At 51.9% G+C, this 18,680-nt stretch overlaps 1 protein-coding gene across 1 annotated transcript in view; it reads left to right on the forward strand.

Moving 5' to 3' along the window:
- LOC148218045 (uncharacterized) overlaps positions 1 to 18,680 on the forward strand; it is a 93,963-nt gene that overhangs the window by 24,047 nt on the left and 51,236 nt on the right. The window contains exons 4-6 of the mRNA XM_088158039.1: positions 4,081 to 4,580; positions 5,628 to 5,636; positions 11,317 to 11,811. Of these exons, the coding sequence (XP_088014165.1) occupies positions 4,081 to 4,580; positions 5,628 to 5,636; positions 11,317 to 11,811 (1,004 nt within the window). The remainder of the gene's footprint in view (positions 1 to 4,080; positions 4,581 to 5,627; positions 5,637 to 11,316; positions 11,812 to 18,680) is intronic.

The following is an 18,680-nucleotide window of genomic DNA, read 5'->3' on the forward strand; positions in this document are numbered from 1 at the left end:
GCCGGGCTGGGAGCTCGAGGGAAGCAGCGAGATGGACACACTGGGATGGGCAGGGGGCCCCTCCAGTGCGGATCTGCCCCCCCATCCAAGCCGCAGATAATCGCTCCAGGGATCGAGTGCTAAGGGACAGGGAACCACCTTTCTTCCATCCCAACTCCACCTTTCCCTCCCCTCTCCCCCCCTTTCTCATCATTCCCCAAATCTACTGACCCCTCACGACTCAATGTGGGTTTCCCAGCCCCCTCCCCCAATCTTTGGGCGTCCCAGCTCCCTCTTTTCCCCCATTCTTTGGCCCATTCCCAATCATCACTCCAACATCAAACTCCCTGCCCCGTGCTTGCTTTTGGGGGTTCCAGGCCTCTCCTGCTCAATTTCGGGTTCCCAACCCCCGCTTTCACTCCTTTTGGACAGCTCCTGGCAGCTTTTTCCTGGGAGGAATCCCTGATTTTCAGTATTTTTGGGGTGTAGCTTCAAAGAGGACAGCTCCAGGTCCCTCCTGCTACCTCTGGGGATCCAACCCCCTTTTCCCCAATTCAAGCACCTCTTGAAAGCCCATCAGGTGACTCACATATTCTCTCCTTCCTCTCTCTCCTCCCCGCTCCCGCTGCTTTTCTTTTTTATTCTCTTTTTAAAACAATATTCTATTAAATTATACAGGGCTTTTGGTTTTGCCAAATGCAGCCTAAAGGTGAACAGTGAACATTACAAATTCCATACCAAAATTTTGCCATCACTAACAGCCACTCATAAACATACCCAAAAAATCCCCAAAGGAATAAAGATTTTTTCTGCTTATTCCCCTAACACTGAAATGTGGTTCTCACAACCTTGGCCCAATCTTAATGGAAAATATAAAAGTATGATTATTAAGAAAAAAACATTCTAATGATGTAATCTTGTCACCAAAACTGCGGGAGGACCCAAAACTCTTCAACACCATTTCTACTGTTAGAGAATCAAGGCATTACTTGATTCTGGCCAGGATGTGCAACAGAAATAATTTCGGCCATACATAGGCCGGGTGTGCAGAGAAAATCATTCCATGATATGTGAGTTTTACTAGATTTTCCCTTAACTTTTTACAGTCCAAAACCTATAGAAATCCATTGGTTTTGTGTTCATTGCTTCCAAGTTGTACAATTTTAAGTATTCAATTTCCTATCGCCCCGGATTTCTTCCCCTCTATATTAATTAAGTCCGCACTTCTGGATTTCCTTCTCAGCCTTTTGCAGACCAGGCATCTCCAACTATGCCAGGGGCAGTGTCTGGGGTGGGTGTTCCTTGATGTTTGCTGATGGGCCTTAATGGTCGTTATCTTTGTGAGTATCTTTTGGGCTATTCCCAGTCTATTGAGATGTTAAACTCATCTCTGTTGAGTGCAGGAATATTCCTTAGAAATCTCTTTCAAATTCCTTTCCCCAATGCAAAGGCACATGAAGCCTGAGTAGAGAAAAGAGATTTTTTAATAATTTTAACTTGCTATATTTTCCGACCATGGAATCCCCGTCAGCCCAGTGTGTGAGTGTAACTGAGGGGCAGAGTGGAATTGTGCCGTTGTCTTCCCCAGCAGCTGTGGCAGTGCAGGCACAGAAAGCAGCGAAGCTCCAGCAGTGCCAGCAAGGATTGGCCCCAGTGTGTGGAGATGCCAAAGGAGGGTGCCCAGGCAGAGGATTTCAGCAGAGGATCTGTGGGCAGGCCCAGGGGCTTGGCCCGATGTGGAGCCCTGGCTGCTGCTGCGTTGCCTTCAGTGCAGGGTCAGTGGTGCCCTCCCATGCTGCTCCTGCAGCCGGGAAGTCCAAATTCCTTTGGCATGGCCCTATTTAACATCCACATCCCATTCCAATTTCTTTTCTGACTCTGGCAGAGCCATGGCAGGGATTCAATCACTTTGGATTTTTTCATTTTCTCAAGTTTTGTACTTTTTCTTATGTCCATACCATAATATTAAGGCTATCTGGGGTTAAAAAGTCATACAATAGTCAGGCTGGAACAGAGAATCCTCAATGCAGGTCCTGCAATTCACTCTTAATCCCCTGAATTGTCCCAGCTCCATTTTAGTGCTGGGTAATGTTAGTTCTGAGGTTGCCTGGTCCCTCCCTGGGTCAATGCACCACAAAACTTCAGTTAAAATATGTCCCAAATATTTAACCTTTTTCTCCAGCATTTGCACTTTTTTTTTCAAATAATCAAAGATGCTTTTTAGCCTGAACATTCAGCCAATTCACAGAGGCTTCTTCAGCCACTTCTTGTCCTCCTGATTGCAGCAAGTCATCCACATCCTGCATTAACCCAATCAATGGGGGTGGGGTAAATTCTTGTGATATTTTCTGCAAGGCTTGCCCCAATAAGGCTGGTGCTTCCCTGCATCCCTGCTGAAGGACCGTCCATGTCTTTTCCATTTTCCCTGGAAAAACAGTGACCCCATGGGCACAGGAGCTGTAGGAATTCTGCCATGGCCTTTGCCTTCCCCTTGGCCTTTTCCTCATCCCTTCTTGCATTCCCCTGCTGTGCCTTTGTGACCAAGTGCTCCAGGGGCTTCTTCTGCCCCTCCTGCAGCCCCCTCAGTGCCTGGGGGTGCTCATCCTCTGACAGCTGCTGAGCTTTCTGCTAAATCATTCCTTTCTGCACTGACCCAAGGAAAATGCTTAAAAGCTAATCTGGGTGCTTGCACGTCCAATGCCCATTTCCCAGCTGTTCCTTTGTCCTGCTGCTCCTTATGCTGTGGCTGCCGTGGCCAGCCCGTATCCCAGAGCCGGTGCCTGTCCTGCCGCAGTGTCCAAACGCGGCCCCCCCGGCGGGCAGGGCCGGCAGCTCCACGGGGCCGGGCAGCGGCCGGGGCGTCCCGCAGCCTCCTGGGGGCCGGGGGCCACTGCCGGGCCTGCAATTGCCGGGGGGTGCTGGGCTCAGGCAGCGCCTGGCACTGTGTGGAACAGGCAGAGCAGTGAAGGGCAGCATGGACCAGTTGTTCTGGCAGGTCTGACGAGGTCTGGTTTGATACAGCACTCACAGAACTCTGCTCCACCTGTGACACTTCCACTTGCAGTAGATGACTGTTCCTCTTCACAATATCCAGCAAGGCAGGTCAAAGACACTTTTACCATTTTCATCTTCAAAAGGGAGAGGAAATCAGTAGCAAACATGAAGTCACCAGTCAGAGGTCCAGGGAAGAAACAAAAGAATAAAGAGTGGTGGAAAAAACCAGGTGGAGCAGTGATCCTTATCTCTGTGGGAGATATCCTCTGCTAATGGGCCATCTGTTAAAACCAGGTGGGGCAGTGTTCTTTATCTTTTCCACAACCCATCCTTCCTCCAGGAAGATATCTTCTGTTAATGGGCCATTGAGTGCCACTGCATGACTGATAAAATTCCATCATCCCATTGGGAGATGATCCAGCCAGGGGGAGGAGCCAAGCCTTTCCTACCTAGATAAAATCTGAGATTTGGAACACCAAGGCAGCCCTTACCCACTGGTTTCCAGAGGACAAGAGCTACCAGATCTTTCTACAGCATCACTACTACAACAAGACCACTTCATCTGGATTGCTACCACCACCCTAACTAGCGGGGAGTCAGGTTGTATTCTGATTCTGTCAGTTGTTTTCTTTTGTACTATTGCATGTATTTTATTTCTCTTTTCTTTTTTCCTATTAAATTGTATTTCTGACTTGGAGTCTCTCACTGGTTTTGCTTTTGAATCAGCACAATTTTGGAGTGGATTTTGGCTGAAGATTGATATTTGGGGAGGTTTTGATCTGTGTCTCAAAGTCTGGAGGATTTTGGGTGGGAATCTTGGTGTTTGGGAGGTTATTACAGACACAAGATGCTCAATGACTACCAGAGATGAACTTGGGCAAGGAGGAACACCCAGTTTATGGAGCTCTCTTCTTGTTATTTCCCCCTAAACCAGGAATTTTCATTCCCCAGGTGTGCGGGGATGGAGGAGGCAGAAAAGCCCCAGAGATCTCTCACGAGGAGGGGCTGCAAACCCAGCCCAGGGAGCTGCGAGGAGGAAAGACCCTCCCTGAGCCGGGAAGGCGGCCGGAGATCCAGGCAGAGCTCAGAGCTGGTGGAGAAGCCTCCTGGAGGGGAGAAGCCCCACAAGTGCTTGAAATGTGGGAAGGGTTTCAACTACAGCTCCCAGCTGATCCGACACCAGAGGGTCCACACAGGGGAAAAGCCCTATGAGTGTGGAAAATGCAGGAAAAACTTCAGCACTATTTCTTATCTGATGAAGCACCAGGTGATCCACACAGGGGAACGGCCCTACACCTGCTTGGAATGTGGGAAGAGCTTTCAGTGGAGCTCCAACCTGAGAATCCACCGACGTATCCACACTGGGGAGAGGCCCTACCAGTGTCCCAAGTGTGGGAAGAGGTTTCACACCAGCTCCAATTGCCTCCTACACGAGTGGATTCACACAGAGGAGAGGCCCTTCCGCTGCCCCGACTGCAGGAAGGGATTCAAGCACAACTCCACCCTCACTGTCCACCGGCGCATCCACACTGGGGAGAGGCCCTACGAGTGTCCTGAGTGTGGGAAGAGCTTCTCACACAGCTCAACCTTGACCAAACACCAACGGAGTCACCACTAAGGGAATCCCTGTGAATGCCCCAAGTGTGGGAAGAGCTTCGTGCTCTGCTCCAGCTCCATCCCCCATGGGAGGATCGGTGTTGGATGATCCCCAGTGACCCCCATTTGGTGAGGGGGAAGGGGTTTGAGAGATTTCTTTCCCTTCTTCTTGTCCTGCTGTGATTTGGTTGGTAATAAATTTCCTCTCTGTGCCCAGGCTGGGTCTGTGATGCACATTTTGCTCTTTGGTATGGCATGTTTCCCCTTTTTACACCATCCCAGGAACTCTGGGTTAAACTTTTTCTCCCCTGTTGCAGCTGGAGAGGCAGGGTCAATGGCTTTGGTGGGTGCCTGGCATCGGGCCAGCATCACCCAGGCCATGGGCACCCCTGAGATCCCAGTGTGGGGATGCATTCCCCCACTCCTAGAGAAAGTGCCAACCCAAACTGAGGCCAGGATGAAACATGGTTATGACTGGAGCCCACTCTCTTGTGACCCTGTCAGCAGAAATCCAAAAGGAGACCTTTGAGCTCTCCTGGGCCACCGTGGGCTGTGACCAGCAGTCTCCCTCTGAGGGGCCTCTCAGAGCCAGCAAACCCTCGGCTTTGCTGTGCCTGGAGGATTGCTGAAACACGACGTGTCCTGGGCCCATACCCTCACTGCTCAAGGCCCCATCCTTCGGCCAGTGGGAGATGCAAAAACATCTGAAGGGAGGATTTCACTGAGCTCTGGGGGGAATTGCCTGCACTGACTGTTCTGTCTGTGTGTGTGCCCCTGCACATATGCTATAGCACATCTGGGAGAAATACAGCTTTCCTAGATGTGGAAGCACCTTGGATATCTAAGTTAGGCCTGTAAGCAAGGTTCAGTTATAGTTATGAACATACTTAAATGCTGTTAAATGCTAAGTGTTTTGCTAAGTTCTTAAATGTAAGTCATAAGTGTTGTTTTTGTATTAAGTTGCTAAGTCGGAAGTTATAGCTGTAAGTTAGGTTAAATGCTGTTAAGTGTCATTGTGTAATTGTTAATGTTAAGTTATAAGTTAAGTTAGGTACAAGTTCACTGTAGTTCGTCTGTTGAATTGCTAGGCCTAAGGTATAGGTTAAGTTACAAATTAAGGTAGAAGTTAAAGAGTTGTTTAGAGTTGTTAAGTTTTCAGGCCATGTTCTTTTAATCCCTGCATGCACCTAAACACAGCACACACCCACCCACACTCCCCTAGAGTGTTCACACTTAATTTCTGTTCTGATTGCATGGATTTTATTTCGTGTTATTCTTGCCTTGTTGTGCCTCACCTGTCCTGTAGGCAGTAGAGTGAATCTTGCCAACAAACTTATTGTACTTTGTTGCTTAATATTAAATCTGACTTTTGCTCATGCCCTTGTCACCGTTTTTTAAGCGATCTCAAACGCTCTCATTCATGACAGCACCACAATGTCCCGCATCACCGAGGGCCCTGACACACGCCCGTGTCACAAAGGGCCACCCCCGGCACCCAAGAGCAGAGGGACAGCCTGGAAGCGGCCCGGAGCAGCCCCGGCCTCGTGGCCTTGTAGCCCCTGGCGTGGCCAGAGCCCTGGGAGGCTTTGGGGTCCCCACGTCGGTGTCCCAGGGGTTCCCCGTCTCCAGGCTCATCCCTTCTCCAGGCTCCCCTCACTCCCGGCTCTCGGGGTCCCCCCTCTCCAGGCCCCCATTCCAGGCTCCGGCACTCCCAGGGCTCTCCCCTTTTCGCTTTCCCCCCCTCAAGGCTGCTCCCCTCGCCCTGCCAGTCCCGGGCGATCGCCACGGGGCTCCGGGGACCTCCATCCCCCACCCACCGCCGGGGCTCTGTCTGCAGCCACCACCCAGACATCCCCAAAAAAACCACCCGGGGACCCAAAAGGGGATTTCGGGACAGCTTTGGAGCCCTGCAAGATGCAAACATCGCTCCGCCCGCCGCCTCCCGAAAAAAAGAAACAGGGAGACCCAAAGATACTTCGGGTGAGCTCCAAATATCCCTCCCCCTTTCAAAAAAACCCTGCCAGGACCGCCCAAGATATTCGGGGCGAGATCCCCCTCCCCGGTCACCTACACAATACGGGGGGGCCGATACTGCGGGCGCGAAGGGGCTGCAGATCCAGAGAGGGATGGACGCACGGGCTGCCTCCTCTCGCTGCTCCTCCTCCTCTTCTTGCTCCTCCTCTACCCCTCCTCTTCCTCCTGATCCTCCTTCTCCTGCTCCTTCTCCTCCATCTCTCGGCTGCCGGCGAGGAGCTCTCTCGGGTGAGCGGGGCGGGAACGGGAGCGGTGGGAAAGGGGTGGGAGAGGGGGTATAAAGGGAGATGGGAGAGCGGGAAGAGGGTTCCCAGGGAGGGTGTCCACGTTAAGCCCAGGACCCCCAATCCCCTCCGTGTCCTGCCAGCCCCTCCCGGCGCTGTGGGGTCCGGGCCGTGCCCCAGTGCCGGCTCAGGGGGTGCTCCAGGCTGACGTGCTCCACCTGGAGCTGGAGCTGGCCCCGTGCCGGGGGGGTTTCCAGCAGCACCAGGAGCTGGTAGAAATCCAGTCCCCATTGGGGACCAGGTCGGTGGCCAGCACGTGTCCCGAGAGCTCCTGCTGGCCCTGGAACCAGCTCAGCTGGATGTGGGCAGGGTAGAAATCCATCAGGGAGCAGAGCAGGCAGCCGGGGCCGGGCTGGGAGCTCGAGGGAAGCAGCGAGATGGACACACTGGGATGGGCAGGGGGCCCCTCCAGTGCGGATCTGCCCCCCCATCCAAGCCGCAGATAATCGCTCCAGGGATCGAGTGCTAAGGGACAGGGAACCACCTTTCTTCCATCCCAACTCCACCTTTCCCTCCCCTCTCCCCCCCTTTCTCATCATTCCCCAAATCTACTGACCCCTCACGACTCAATGTGGGTTTCCCAGCCCCCTCCCCCAATCTTTGGGCGTCCCAGCTCCCTCTTTTCCCCCATTCTTTGGCCCATTCCCAATCATCACTCCAACATCAAACTCCCTGCCCCGTGCTTGCTTTTGGGGGTTCCAGGCCTCTCCTGCTCAATTTCGGGTTCCCAACCCCCGCTTTCACTCCTTTTGGACAGCTCCTGGCAGCTTTTTCCTGGGAGGAATCCCTGATTTTCAGTATTTTTGGGGTGTAGCTTCAAAGAGGACAGCTCCAGGTCCCTCCTGCTACCTCTGGGGATCCAACCCCCTTTTCCCCAATTCAAGCACCTCTTGAAAGCCCATCAGGTGACTCACATATTCTCTCCTTCCTCTCTCTCCTCCCCGCTCCCGCTGCTTTTCTTTTTTATTCTCTTTTTAAAACAATATTCTATTAAATTATACAGGGCTTTTGGTTTTGCCAAATGCAGCCTAAAGGTGAACAGTGAACATTACAAATTCCATACCAAAATTTTGCCATCACTAACAGCCACTCATAAACATACCCAAAAAATCCCCAAAGGAATAAAGATTTTTTCTGCTTATTCCCCTAACACTGAAATGTGGTTCTCACAACCTTGGCCCAATCTTAATGGAAAATATAAAAGTATGATTATTAAGAAAAAAACATTCTAATGATGTAATCTTGTCACCAAAACTGCGGGAGGACCCAAAACTCTTCAACACCATTTCTACTGTTAGAGAATCAAGGCATTACTTGATTCTGGCCAGGATGTGCAACAGAAATAATTTCGGCCATACATAGGCCGGGTGTGCAGAGAAAATCATTCCATGATATGTGAGTTTTACTAGATTTTCCCTTAACTTTTTACAGTCCAAAACCTATAGAAATCCATTGGTTTTGTGTTCATTGCTTCCAAGTTGTACAATTTTAAGTATTCAATTTCCTATCGCCCCGGATTTCTTCCCCTCTATATTAATTAAGTCCGCACTTCTGGATTTCCTTCTCAGCCTTTTGCAGACCAGGCATCTCCAACTATGCCAGGGGCAGTGTCTGGGGTGGGTGTTCCTTGATGTTTGCTGATGGGCCTTAATGGTCGTTATCTTTGTGAGTATCTTTTGGGCTATTCCCAGTCTATTGAGATGTTAAACTCATCTCTGTTGAGTGCAGGAATATTCCTTAGAAATCTCTTTCAAATTCCTTTCCCCAATGCAAAGGCACATGAAGCCTGAGTAGAGAAAAGAGATTTTTTAATAATTTTAACTTGCTATATTTTCCGACCATGGAATCCCCGTCAGCCCAGTGTGTGAGTGTAACTGAGGGGCAGAGTGGAATTGTGCCGTTGTCTTCCCCAGCAGCTGTGGCAGTGCAGGCACAGAAAGCAGCGAAGCTCCAGCAGTGCCAGCAAGGATTGGCCCCAGTGTGTGGAGATGCCAAAGGAGGGTGCCCAGGCAGAGGATTTCAGCAGAGGATCTGTGGGCAGGCCCAGGGGCTTGGCCCGATGTGGAGCCCTGGCTGCTGCTGCGTTGCCTTCAGTGCAGGGTCAGTGGTGCCCTCCCATGCTGCTCCTGCAGCCGGGAAGTCCAAATTCCTTTGGCATGGCCCTATTTAACATCCACATCCCATTCCAATTTCTTTTCTGACTCTGGCAGAGCCATGGCAGGGATTCAATCACTTTGGATTTTTTCATTTTCTCAAGTTTTGTACTTTTTCTTATGTCCATACCATAATATTAAGGCTATCTGGGGTTAAAAAGTCATACAATAGTCAGGCTGGAACAGAGAATCCTCAATGCAGGTCCTGCAATTCACTCTTAATCCCCTGAATTGTCCCAGCTCCATTTTAGTGCTGGGTAATGTTAGTTCTGAGGTTGCCTGGTCCCTCCCTGGGTCAATGCACCACAAAACTTCAGTTAAAATATGTCCCAAATATTTAACCTTTTTCTCCAGCATTTGCACTTTTTTTTTCAAATAATCAAAGATGCTTTTTAGCCTGAACATTCAGCCAATTCACAGAGGCTTCTTCAGCCACTTCTTGTCCTCCTGATTGCAGCAAGTCATCCACATCCTGCATTAACCCAATCAATGGGGGTGGGGTAAATTCTTGTGATATTTTCTGCAAGGCTTGCCCCAATAAGGCTGGTGCTTCCCTGCATCCCTGCTGAAGGACCGTCCATGTCTTTTCCATTTTCCCTGGAAAAACAGTGACCCCATGGGCACAGGAGCTGTAGGAATTCTGCCATGGCCTTTGCCTTCCCCTTGGCCTTTTCCTCATCCCTTCTTGCATTCCCCTGCTGTGCCTTTGTGACCAAGTGCTCCAGGGGCTTCTTCTGCCCCTCCTGCAGCCCCCTCAGTGCCTGGGGGTGCTCATCCTCTGACAGCTGCTGAGCTTTCTGCTAAATCATTCCTTTCTGCACTGACCCAAGGAAAATGCTTAAAAGCTAATCTGGGTGCTTGCACGTCCAATGCCCATTTCCCAGCTGTTCCTTTGTCCTGCTGCTCCTTATGCTGTGGCTGCCGTGGCCAGCCCGTATCCCAGAGCCGGTGCCTGTCCTGCCGCAGTGTCCAAACGCGGCCCCCCCGGCGGGCAGGGCCGGCAGCTCCACGGGGCCGGGCAGCGGCCGGGGCGTCCCGCAGCCTCCTGGGGGCCGGGGGCCACTGCCGGGCCTGCAATTGCCGGGGGGTGCTGGGCTCAGGCAGCGCCTGGCACTGTGTGGAACAGGCAGAGCAGTGAAGGGCAGCATGGACCAGTTGTTCTGGCAGGTCTGACGAGGTCTGGTTTGATACAGCACTCACAGAACTCTGCTCCACCTGTGACACTTCCACTTGCAGTAGATGACTGTTCCTCTTCACAATATCCAGCAAGGCAGGTCAAAGACACTTTTACCATTTTCATCTTCAAAAGGGAGAGGAAATCAGTAGCAAACATGAAGTCACCAGTCAGAGGTCCAGGGAAGAAACAAAAGAATAAAGAGTGGTGGAAAAAACCAGGTGGAGCAGTGATCCTTATCTCTGTGGGAGATATCCTCTGCTAATGGGCCATCTGTTAAAACCAGGTGGGGCAGTGTTCTTTATCTTTTCCACAACCCATCCTTCCTCCAGGAAGATATCTTCTGTTAATGGGCCATTGAGTGCCACTGCATGACTGATAAAATTCCATCATCCCATTGGGAGATGATCCAGCCAGGGGGAGGAGCCAAGCCTTTCCTACCTAGATAAAATCTGAGATTTGGAACACCAAGGCAGCCCTTACCCACTGGTTTCCAGAGGACAAGAGCTACCAGATCTTTCTACAGCATCACTACTACAACAAGACCACTTCATCTGGATTGCTACCACCACCCTAACTAGCGGGGAGTCAGGTTGTATTCTGATTCTGTCAGTTGTTTTCTTTTGTACTATTGCATGTATTTTTTTTCTCTTCTCTTTTTTCCTATAGAATTGTATTTCTGACTGATTCTCTCATTGGTTTTGCTTTCAAACCAGCACATGTCTGGAGGGGATTTTGGCTGAAGCTTGTTATTTGGGGAGTTTTTGATCCGTGTGTTAAAGTTTGGAGGATTTGAAGCAGGAATCTTGGTGTTTGGGAGGTTATTACAGACACAAGATGCTCAATGACTTCCAGAGATGAACTTGGGCAAGGAGGAACACCCAGTTTATGGAGCTCTCTTCTTGTTATTTCCCCCTAATCCAGGAATTTTCATTCCTCAGGTGTGCGGGGATGGAGGAGGCAGAAAAGCCCCAGAGATCTCTCACGAGGAGGGGCTGCAAACCCAGCCCAGGGAGCTGCGAGGAGGAAAGACCCTCCCTGAGCCGGGAAAGCGGCCGGAGATCCAGGCAGAGCTCAGAGCTGGTGGAGAAGTCTCCTGGAGGGGAGAAGCCCCACAAGTGCTTGGAATGTGGGAAGGGTTTCAACTACAGGTCCCAGCTGATCCTACACCAGAGGATCCACACTGGGGAGAAGCCCTATGAGTGTGGGGAATGTGGGAAGGGCTTCAGCAACAGCTCCAACCTGATCCAGCACCAGGTGATCCACACAGGGGAACGGCCCTACACCTGCTCGGAATGTGGGAAGAGCTTTGCATGGAGCTCTGACCTGAGAAAACACCAGCGCATCCACACTGGGGAGAGGCCCTATGAGTGTCCTAAGTGTGGGAAGAGGTTTCAGACCAGCTCCAATCTCCTCCTACATGAGCGGATTCACACAGAGGAGAGGCCCTTCCGCTGCCCCGACTGCGGGAAGGGATTCAACCGCAACTACAACCTCATCAGGCACCGGCGCATCCACACTGGGGAGAGGCCCTACGAGTGTCCTGAGTGTGGGAAGAGCTTCTCACAGAGCTCTAACTTGACCCGACACCAACGGAGTCACCACTAAGGGAAGCCCTGTGAGTGCCCCGAGTGTGGGAAGAGCTTCGTGCTCTGCTCCAGCTCCATCCCCAATGGGAGGATTTGTGTTGGATGATCCCCAGTGACCCCCGTTGGGCAGAGCCCTGGTGATCTTTGGTCCTGGTGATCCGTGTTGGGAAGACACCTGGCTGAGGGGTTTCTGCATCATCCTGTCTTCCTGTGGGCACCTGGATGAACACAGGGGCAGGAACGTCCATCAGGGCCCAAACTGACATTGGGAATTCTTTGAGGAGAGCAGATTTGTTGATTTTCAAGCTCAGAAAATATTCTGTGTTCAATCCTATCTCCTGGTGGTATCCAGGAATATCCAGGAATGGTCTTGGAGATCTTTTCCAACCTCACTAATTCCCGGATTTTCATTTCCTGTTGCCCAAGGTTGTCTTCCGCAGCCACATGGTGATGAACTGAGGCAATGACCAAGATTTTGGATGCAGTGGGGTACAAAGTCCTCCAAAAAATGTTTTTCCCTCCCACTCAAGCACATTGGTGCTCAGGTCACACAGACACTGAAATCTTTTTCTTTTAGCCTCGATTCGCTTTTCATTTCTCTTCATCCTTTTAAAACAACCAACACGGGTGAAAATAAAGACACTGAACTGAGACATGGGTGGGGATATGGAGGGACAAAGACATGGTGGGGCACAGACATGGAGAGTTGAATCATGGTTTTAAAGAGTTAAGATTTTTGCTAAGGGTAGAAGGAGTTTCCATGGCCAAGATGTAAGTTAGGTAGGTAATTACTTGATGCTTAGGGAAGAGCTAATTGGTATAATTATCTGCTATTATGAACTTATGTATAGAAGAACATAAAACAATAAACCGTTAATCATGAAGCACGAGGCCTTGGATTGTGCCAGAGGATCACAGAGATCTGATGAAGACTCTCCTGACTTCATCCTTTGAGACCACTGACCCATTTCGAGACCACCGACCCAATTCAAGAGAAGAACTGCGCACACGTGAAGGACGAATGGGCTCATTTTAATATGGGATGGGGATGGGAGGTGCTGGGGTTATGCACATGTATTGTATGTAAGATCTTGGGCAATAAATAGAGGGCAAAGAACCTTGTTCGGGGCGGTCACGCCTTTGGGAGGTGACTCCCGTGCCGGTGAATAAACACACCACTTTGTAACTTTAATTAGTTACAGCGCCTTTGTCCGTGATTATACCGGTTTTTAATGATTCAAGGGGACAAACTGTGGTCACGTGGGGACACTGCAGGGTCATCTTAGTGACCCAAAACAGGACAGGTGACTTCAGGGTGGCCCCGATGTCCCCAAGGCAAAGGCACCAAGGTCCCCAGTGTCCCTCGGGGTGACAGTGCCGCCCCCATGTCCCCACCCTGTCCCTGCATCCCGGGCTGCCTCCAGCTTTCACATCACTTCCTTGTGTCCCTCCACCGAGGTTCCCAAGGCCACCACGATGTCCCCGAGGGCCTGGGCAGCTCTGGGGAACCCCTGTTGCCATGTCCCACATGTGTCACTATCATGTCCCTGTTAACAGCGTCTACCAAGTACCCCAGGTGCCATGTCACCGTGTCCAGCTGCCCCTGGACATCTGCAGTGTCCTTGCTGGTGGCCGCGGTGGCCTCGGCGCTGGCCCTGGCGGTCGCCACCCCCTGGGCACAGTCACGCAGGTGCTGGGCCATGGCCCAGTGCTCACAGGCGATGGTGGCCAGGTGTCACCACGATGTCACCGAGGCCTGCAGGGTCACCTGGCAGGACACGGCCACTGTGCCCAGAGCCAGCAGCAGGTGACTGTCTTTGGTCACCCCCAGGGCAGAGTGTGCCAAGTCCAGAGACACTGCGGGGACATGGGGACACCGCACAGGTGGCACCGGGGACACGGCAGCAGGGCAACCAGCACAGTGGCACCTGAGCAGTGGCACCAAGAACACCCCAGAGCCACCAGCCCAGGGCTGCCCCAGTGTCAGCATCCCAGTGCCACCCGTTCAGTCTCAGTGTCACCAGCCCAGTGTCCCCAGTTCAATCCCAGTGTCCCCAGTTCAACCCCAGCGCCACCAGAGCTGCCCCAGTGTCCCCAGTCCTGTCCCAGTGTCACCAGCTCAGTGTTCCCAGTTCCTTCCCAGCCCAGTGTCACTGCCCCATTGCCACCATACCAATTTCACCATCCCAGTGCTCCCAGTTCCCTCCCAGTGTCTCCAGTCCATCCCAGTGTCCAGTGTCTCCAGTCCATCTCAGTGTCCCCCATCCTGTCACAGTGTCCCTGTCCCAGTGCTCCTAGTTGTGTCCCAGTGTCACCATCCCAGTGCTCCCAGTTCAATCTGTGTCTCCAGTTCCCTCCCAGTGCCACCACCCTATTCTCCCCATACCAAAGTCACCATCTCAATGTCACCAAAACAGTTCCCTCCCAGTGCTCCCAGTGCCAGCCCAGTGTCCCCCATCCTGTCCCAGTGCTCTTGTCCCAGTGCTCCCAGTTGTGTCCCAGTGCCACCAGTTCCCTCTCAGTGTCACCATCCCAGTGCTCCCAGTCCCATCCCAGTGCTACCCCCCCATTGTCACCATACCAGTGTCACCAACCCAGTGCCACCAGTTCTGTCACCCCCAAGTGCCACCAGCCTGGTGTCACTAACCCAGTTCCAGCCCAGTGTCCCCAGTCCTATCCCAGTGCCACCAGTCCTGTCCCAGTACCACATCCCCAGTGTCCCCCATCCTGTCCCAGTGTTCTTGTCCCAGTTCTCCCAGTTGTGTCCCTGTGCCAGCCCAGTGCCACCCCGTCATTGACCCATACCAGTGTCACCAGCCCAGTGCCACCGGTCCTGTCCCAGTGCCACTAGCCCAGTGCTCCCAGTGCCAGCCCAGTGCTCCCAGTGCCAGCTCAGTGTCACCAACCCAGTGTCCCCAGTTCCATCCCAGTGCCACCAGTTCTGTCCCAGTGTCACCAATCCAGTGTCACTGGTCCTGTCCCAGTGTCCCCAGTGCCATCTCAGCATCACCAGTGCCACCCATGGCACCACCCCAGTGTCCCCAGTTCAGTCTCAGTGTCCTCAGTCCTGTCCCAGTGCCACCAGCCCAATGCTCCCAGTTCCATTCCAGTGTCCCTGTCCCATCCCAGTATCCCCCATCCTGTTCCAGTGTCCCTGTCCCAGTGCTCCCAGTTATGTCCCACTGCCACCTGTTCCATCCCAGTCCCATCCCATTGTCACCAACTCATTTTCCCCATACCAATGTCACCATCTCAATGTCACCAAACCAGTTCCTTCCCAGTGCTCCCAGTGCCAGCCCAGTGTCCCCATCCTGGGACAGGGTGGGTCTCTACTGGTCCATACTGGTCTGTACAGGTCTGTACTGGCCCATACTGGTCTATACTGATTTATACTGGTTTATACTGGTTTATACTCCTACAAAGCACCATCAGCCCCACGGCCGGCCCATGCCCAGCCTGGAGCCCAGCTCACCCAAACTGGTCTGTACTGCTCTATACTGGTCCATACTGATTTATACTGGTCCACACTGGTTTTTACTCACACACAGCAGCACACAGCACCATCAGCCCCATGGCCAGCCTGTGCCCAGCCCATAGCCAGCTCTGGCACTGCTGTGCCCCTTCCTCCTCCCGCTCCAGCATCATCATCACTGCTGCCTCAGCCAGGACCGCTTGGAGCCCCGCAGCTCCTGCATGTCCTCGTCCCCCAGGGTCCCCCGGGCCACCGCCGGGGCCACCTCGGCCTTTCTGGCCTCCTTCAGCTCTTCCAGGGCCACTTGGGCCTGATACAGCGTGACCTTGGCTTCAGCCAGTGCCGTGGGGACGGTGCTTGGTGTCCTCAAGGCCTCGGCCAGGGCCACCAGGGCCACCAGGGCTCAGTGCCACGCGGTGTCCACCTGGGCCAGCTCGGGGGGGAGGGCAGGGGGGGACAGCTGGGGACAGTAAATGGGGGTTAGGGGGCGGGGGAGGGGTTGGGGAGTTCTGGGGAGGGTTTGGGTGGGGTTTGGGTGGTTCCAAGTGAGAATTCTCAAGGATTTGGGGTTTCCCAGATGAGGCTGCAGGAGGTTTTGGAGTTCCCAGGTACCCAGATTAGATTTTTGGGGAGGATCCCAGGTGAGCATTCCCAAGGATTTGGGGTTTCCCAGGTGAGGGTCCAGGGGGAGTTTTGGGGTTCTCAGTATGATAATTGATAAAAGATTCGTGTTAATCACAAAAGCATTGGGGTTTATATAAACCAGAATACTAAGCTCTGAAGTGAAGCATGGACACTAGATAATGGAAATTATATGATAAAATAATTCTGTTTAAAATCACTTTGTTATATTACGTTGTATTATGTTACATTATAATATGTTATGTTATGTTTTCCAAATAAGTTGTATTGGCTACCAGCTTGCAAAATCAGACTTCCCAGAAAGCCCTTCCTGCCTTTGTCTGATCAATGCTGCCTATCTCAAGGACCAGACTTCCAGAACTTCTCTGGTGGATATCTACAAGGACCAGATGGCTATCTGTGACTGATTATCACCCAAAGGCTTTGTGAATTTGTGTAAGGATGTTTATTCAACCACCACTACTTATGACAACAAAAAACCAAAAATTATTGATTACAACGAGAACCCACAGTATAAGAAGAGGCTGCAAACCAAGGTTGGGTGGAGCGTGGAGTGGGCGGTGACCCCTCACGTTCCCCAGCGCCCTGCTTGCTCTTTCTATATCAAATAAAGCAATCTAAATTTTGCTGAATATCGAGACTTTTGTCTCTCATTTATAACAGTAACAACTGTAGTACTCTTTCTAACAGTTCACATCACACATTTTGCTCAAGTCCCTTGGGTTCATGGAGCTTGAGCAGGTAAAACTATCTTGTCAAATACCAGCAATAGTCCACTGACAATTTTAAGTGCCAAAATCATCAACCAGTACTTTTCCATTGATGATGTGGTGCCTACCAGATCAACAGTGTTACTAATTATAAGAAATACAAATGCTATAACTTATTCTAAAAGATGATGTAGATTGCTTTCTGGTTTTGTTTGAACTGAACACGTGAGGAAGGTGAGAGCCTTTATGTCCACCTTTGCTCTGGCTACACAATGGTTATTAAATACTCTAAGAACAGACATAGTATAACTTCAGAGGATTCCATGGTGTGCATGTATTCCAAGGAAGACCTTCCCAGCAGGGGTGACAGCACCTTCTTGTACACCTCCCACATAGGCAGGGAGAAGTTTATGGCACAAGTCAGGCATGGACACATACAAAACCACCGAGAAAAGAGACTGTATTCACAGTAAATGCATATAAGACAAAACCCCTCAAAACACTATCCCTTACATACATATACCAAATATTACTATTAAGTTTCTGTTAAGTATTGGGTAAGCCAATTCGGCAGTATACAGATGTAGTGATTCTAGACTACTAATACATCTAACCTGTCACACAGCTCTAAAAATGGATTGCATGTAAGGTTGTCACCCTTTTTTGGTGGGGAGGCAGGACAGTTGGTAATTAGATTCGGCTCCTTGTCCTATTATTTTGATCTTGTGTATTAATATAAAACAAATGGGTACTGTTGTATATAGTTGGTTTTTCTAAAAGAACTCATTAAGGAATACGTCACACAAGCAATATTTGACTACATTCCCTACATATTTAATTTCTAAGTACATAAGCTTCATTTGGATTCCAAAATGCCTTGGAAAGTGTGAAACACCAAAGAGTAAATGCCAGTGCATCATCCACCACCTTTTGTGCAAAAGGATTCATTCAACAGCTGTGTGGGAAACCAGACACTGCATCCGGATCATAAATCAATAATGTACCTGAAAAGTGACACAAAGAGAATAAATATATGCCAGCAGCCATGGAGGTCAGCATGGGAGTCCTGTGTCCAGATGTCAAACAGATGCAAGTACAGATGTGGATCAGTCAGAGAGCGCTGTTACTGGGCACAGGACGCGAGACCACGCCGCGAGGGGCACTCGTTATGGGCCACTCACCGGGGCCACTCCTTCGCCAGAGGCCACTAAGTTCCTCGCCGGGGACCGATCCCTCTCCCACCGGGAGTCGGTTTCTCTCCCACCGGGGGTCGGTCCCTTCCCCACCGCACTCCGCTCCCCCACGCCGCCCCGGCCGCCGCCGCTCCCACTCTGCCGCACCAACGGCCCCTCAGCCGGGCCCCGCCCCCGCCCACCGGCCCCAGCCAATCCCCGCCCGCCCCGCCCGTCCCACGGCTCCCCATTGGTGGCCGAGCAGCGCGAGGGGCGCAGGCCCCGCCCCCGTGGCGGTGCTCGCGCCCAGGGTTCGGCCGTCACCGGGGCAGCGGCGGAGCGGGGCCCGCGCGCAGCGGCCGTTCCTGCAGGGCTGCGCTGCGAGCTCCGACAGCAACAACAGCGGGGGCAGGAGGCGCTTCGGCCAGCGGGCACGAGGGATCCATAAATAAACCCCAACGTTCTGCAAGAGTGGGAACGGGTGTCCAAAGAAATAGCTTACACCTGCACTTGGGTTACAACATCCCCCTGTAGGGCTACGGGCTGGTGACTTCAGGCGGCCACAGAGCTCTTAAGGGGAACTGGGCTGACTTGACTTGTTACCAAAGTGGCCAAAGAGTCCCGAAATCAGACTGGGCCCCTTGGAGTTGTTACTGAACTGTCCACATTCCACTGATCATTCCCTGCAATTTCCAAGCATCCCACAGAAAAAGACCTCGAGGTGCTGGCCCAGAGCTGCCGAATATGAGCCCAGGTGTGCCCAGGTGGCCAAGAAGGACAATGGCATCCTGGCCAGTGTCAGCAATAGTGTGGCCAGCATGACCAGGGCAGTGACGGTCCCCCTGTTCTGGCCACTGCTGAGGTCTCACCTTAATCCTGGG

Source organism: Sturnus vulgaris, unplaced genomic scaffold (genome assembly GCF_052056855.1).
Source record: "Sturnus vulgaris isolate bStuVul1 unplaced genomic scaffold, bStuVul1.hap1 Scaffold_195, whole genome shotgun sequence".
In the NCBI taxonomy this organism is placed as follows: domain Eukaryota; kingdom Metazoa; phylum Chordata; class Aves; order Passeriformes; family Sturnidae; genus Sturnus; species Sturnus vulgaris.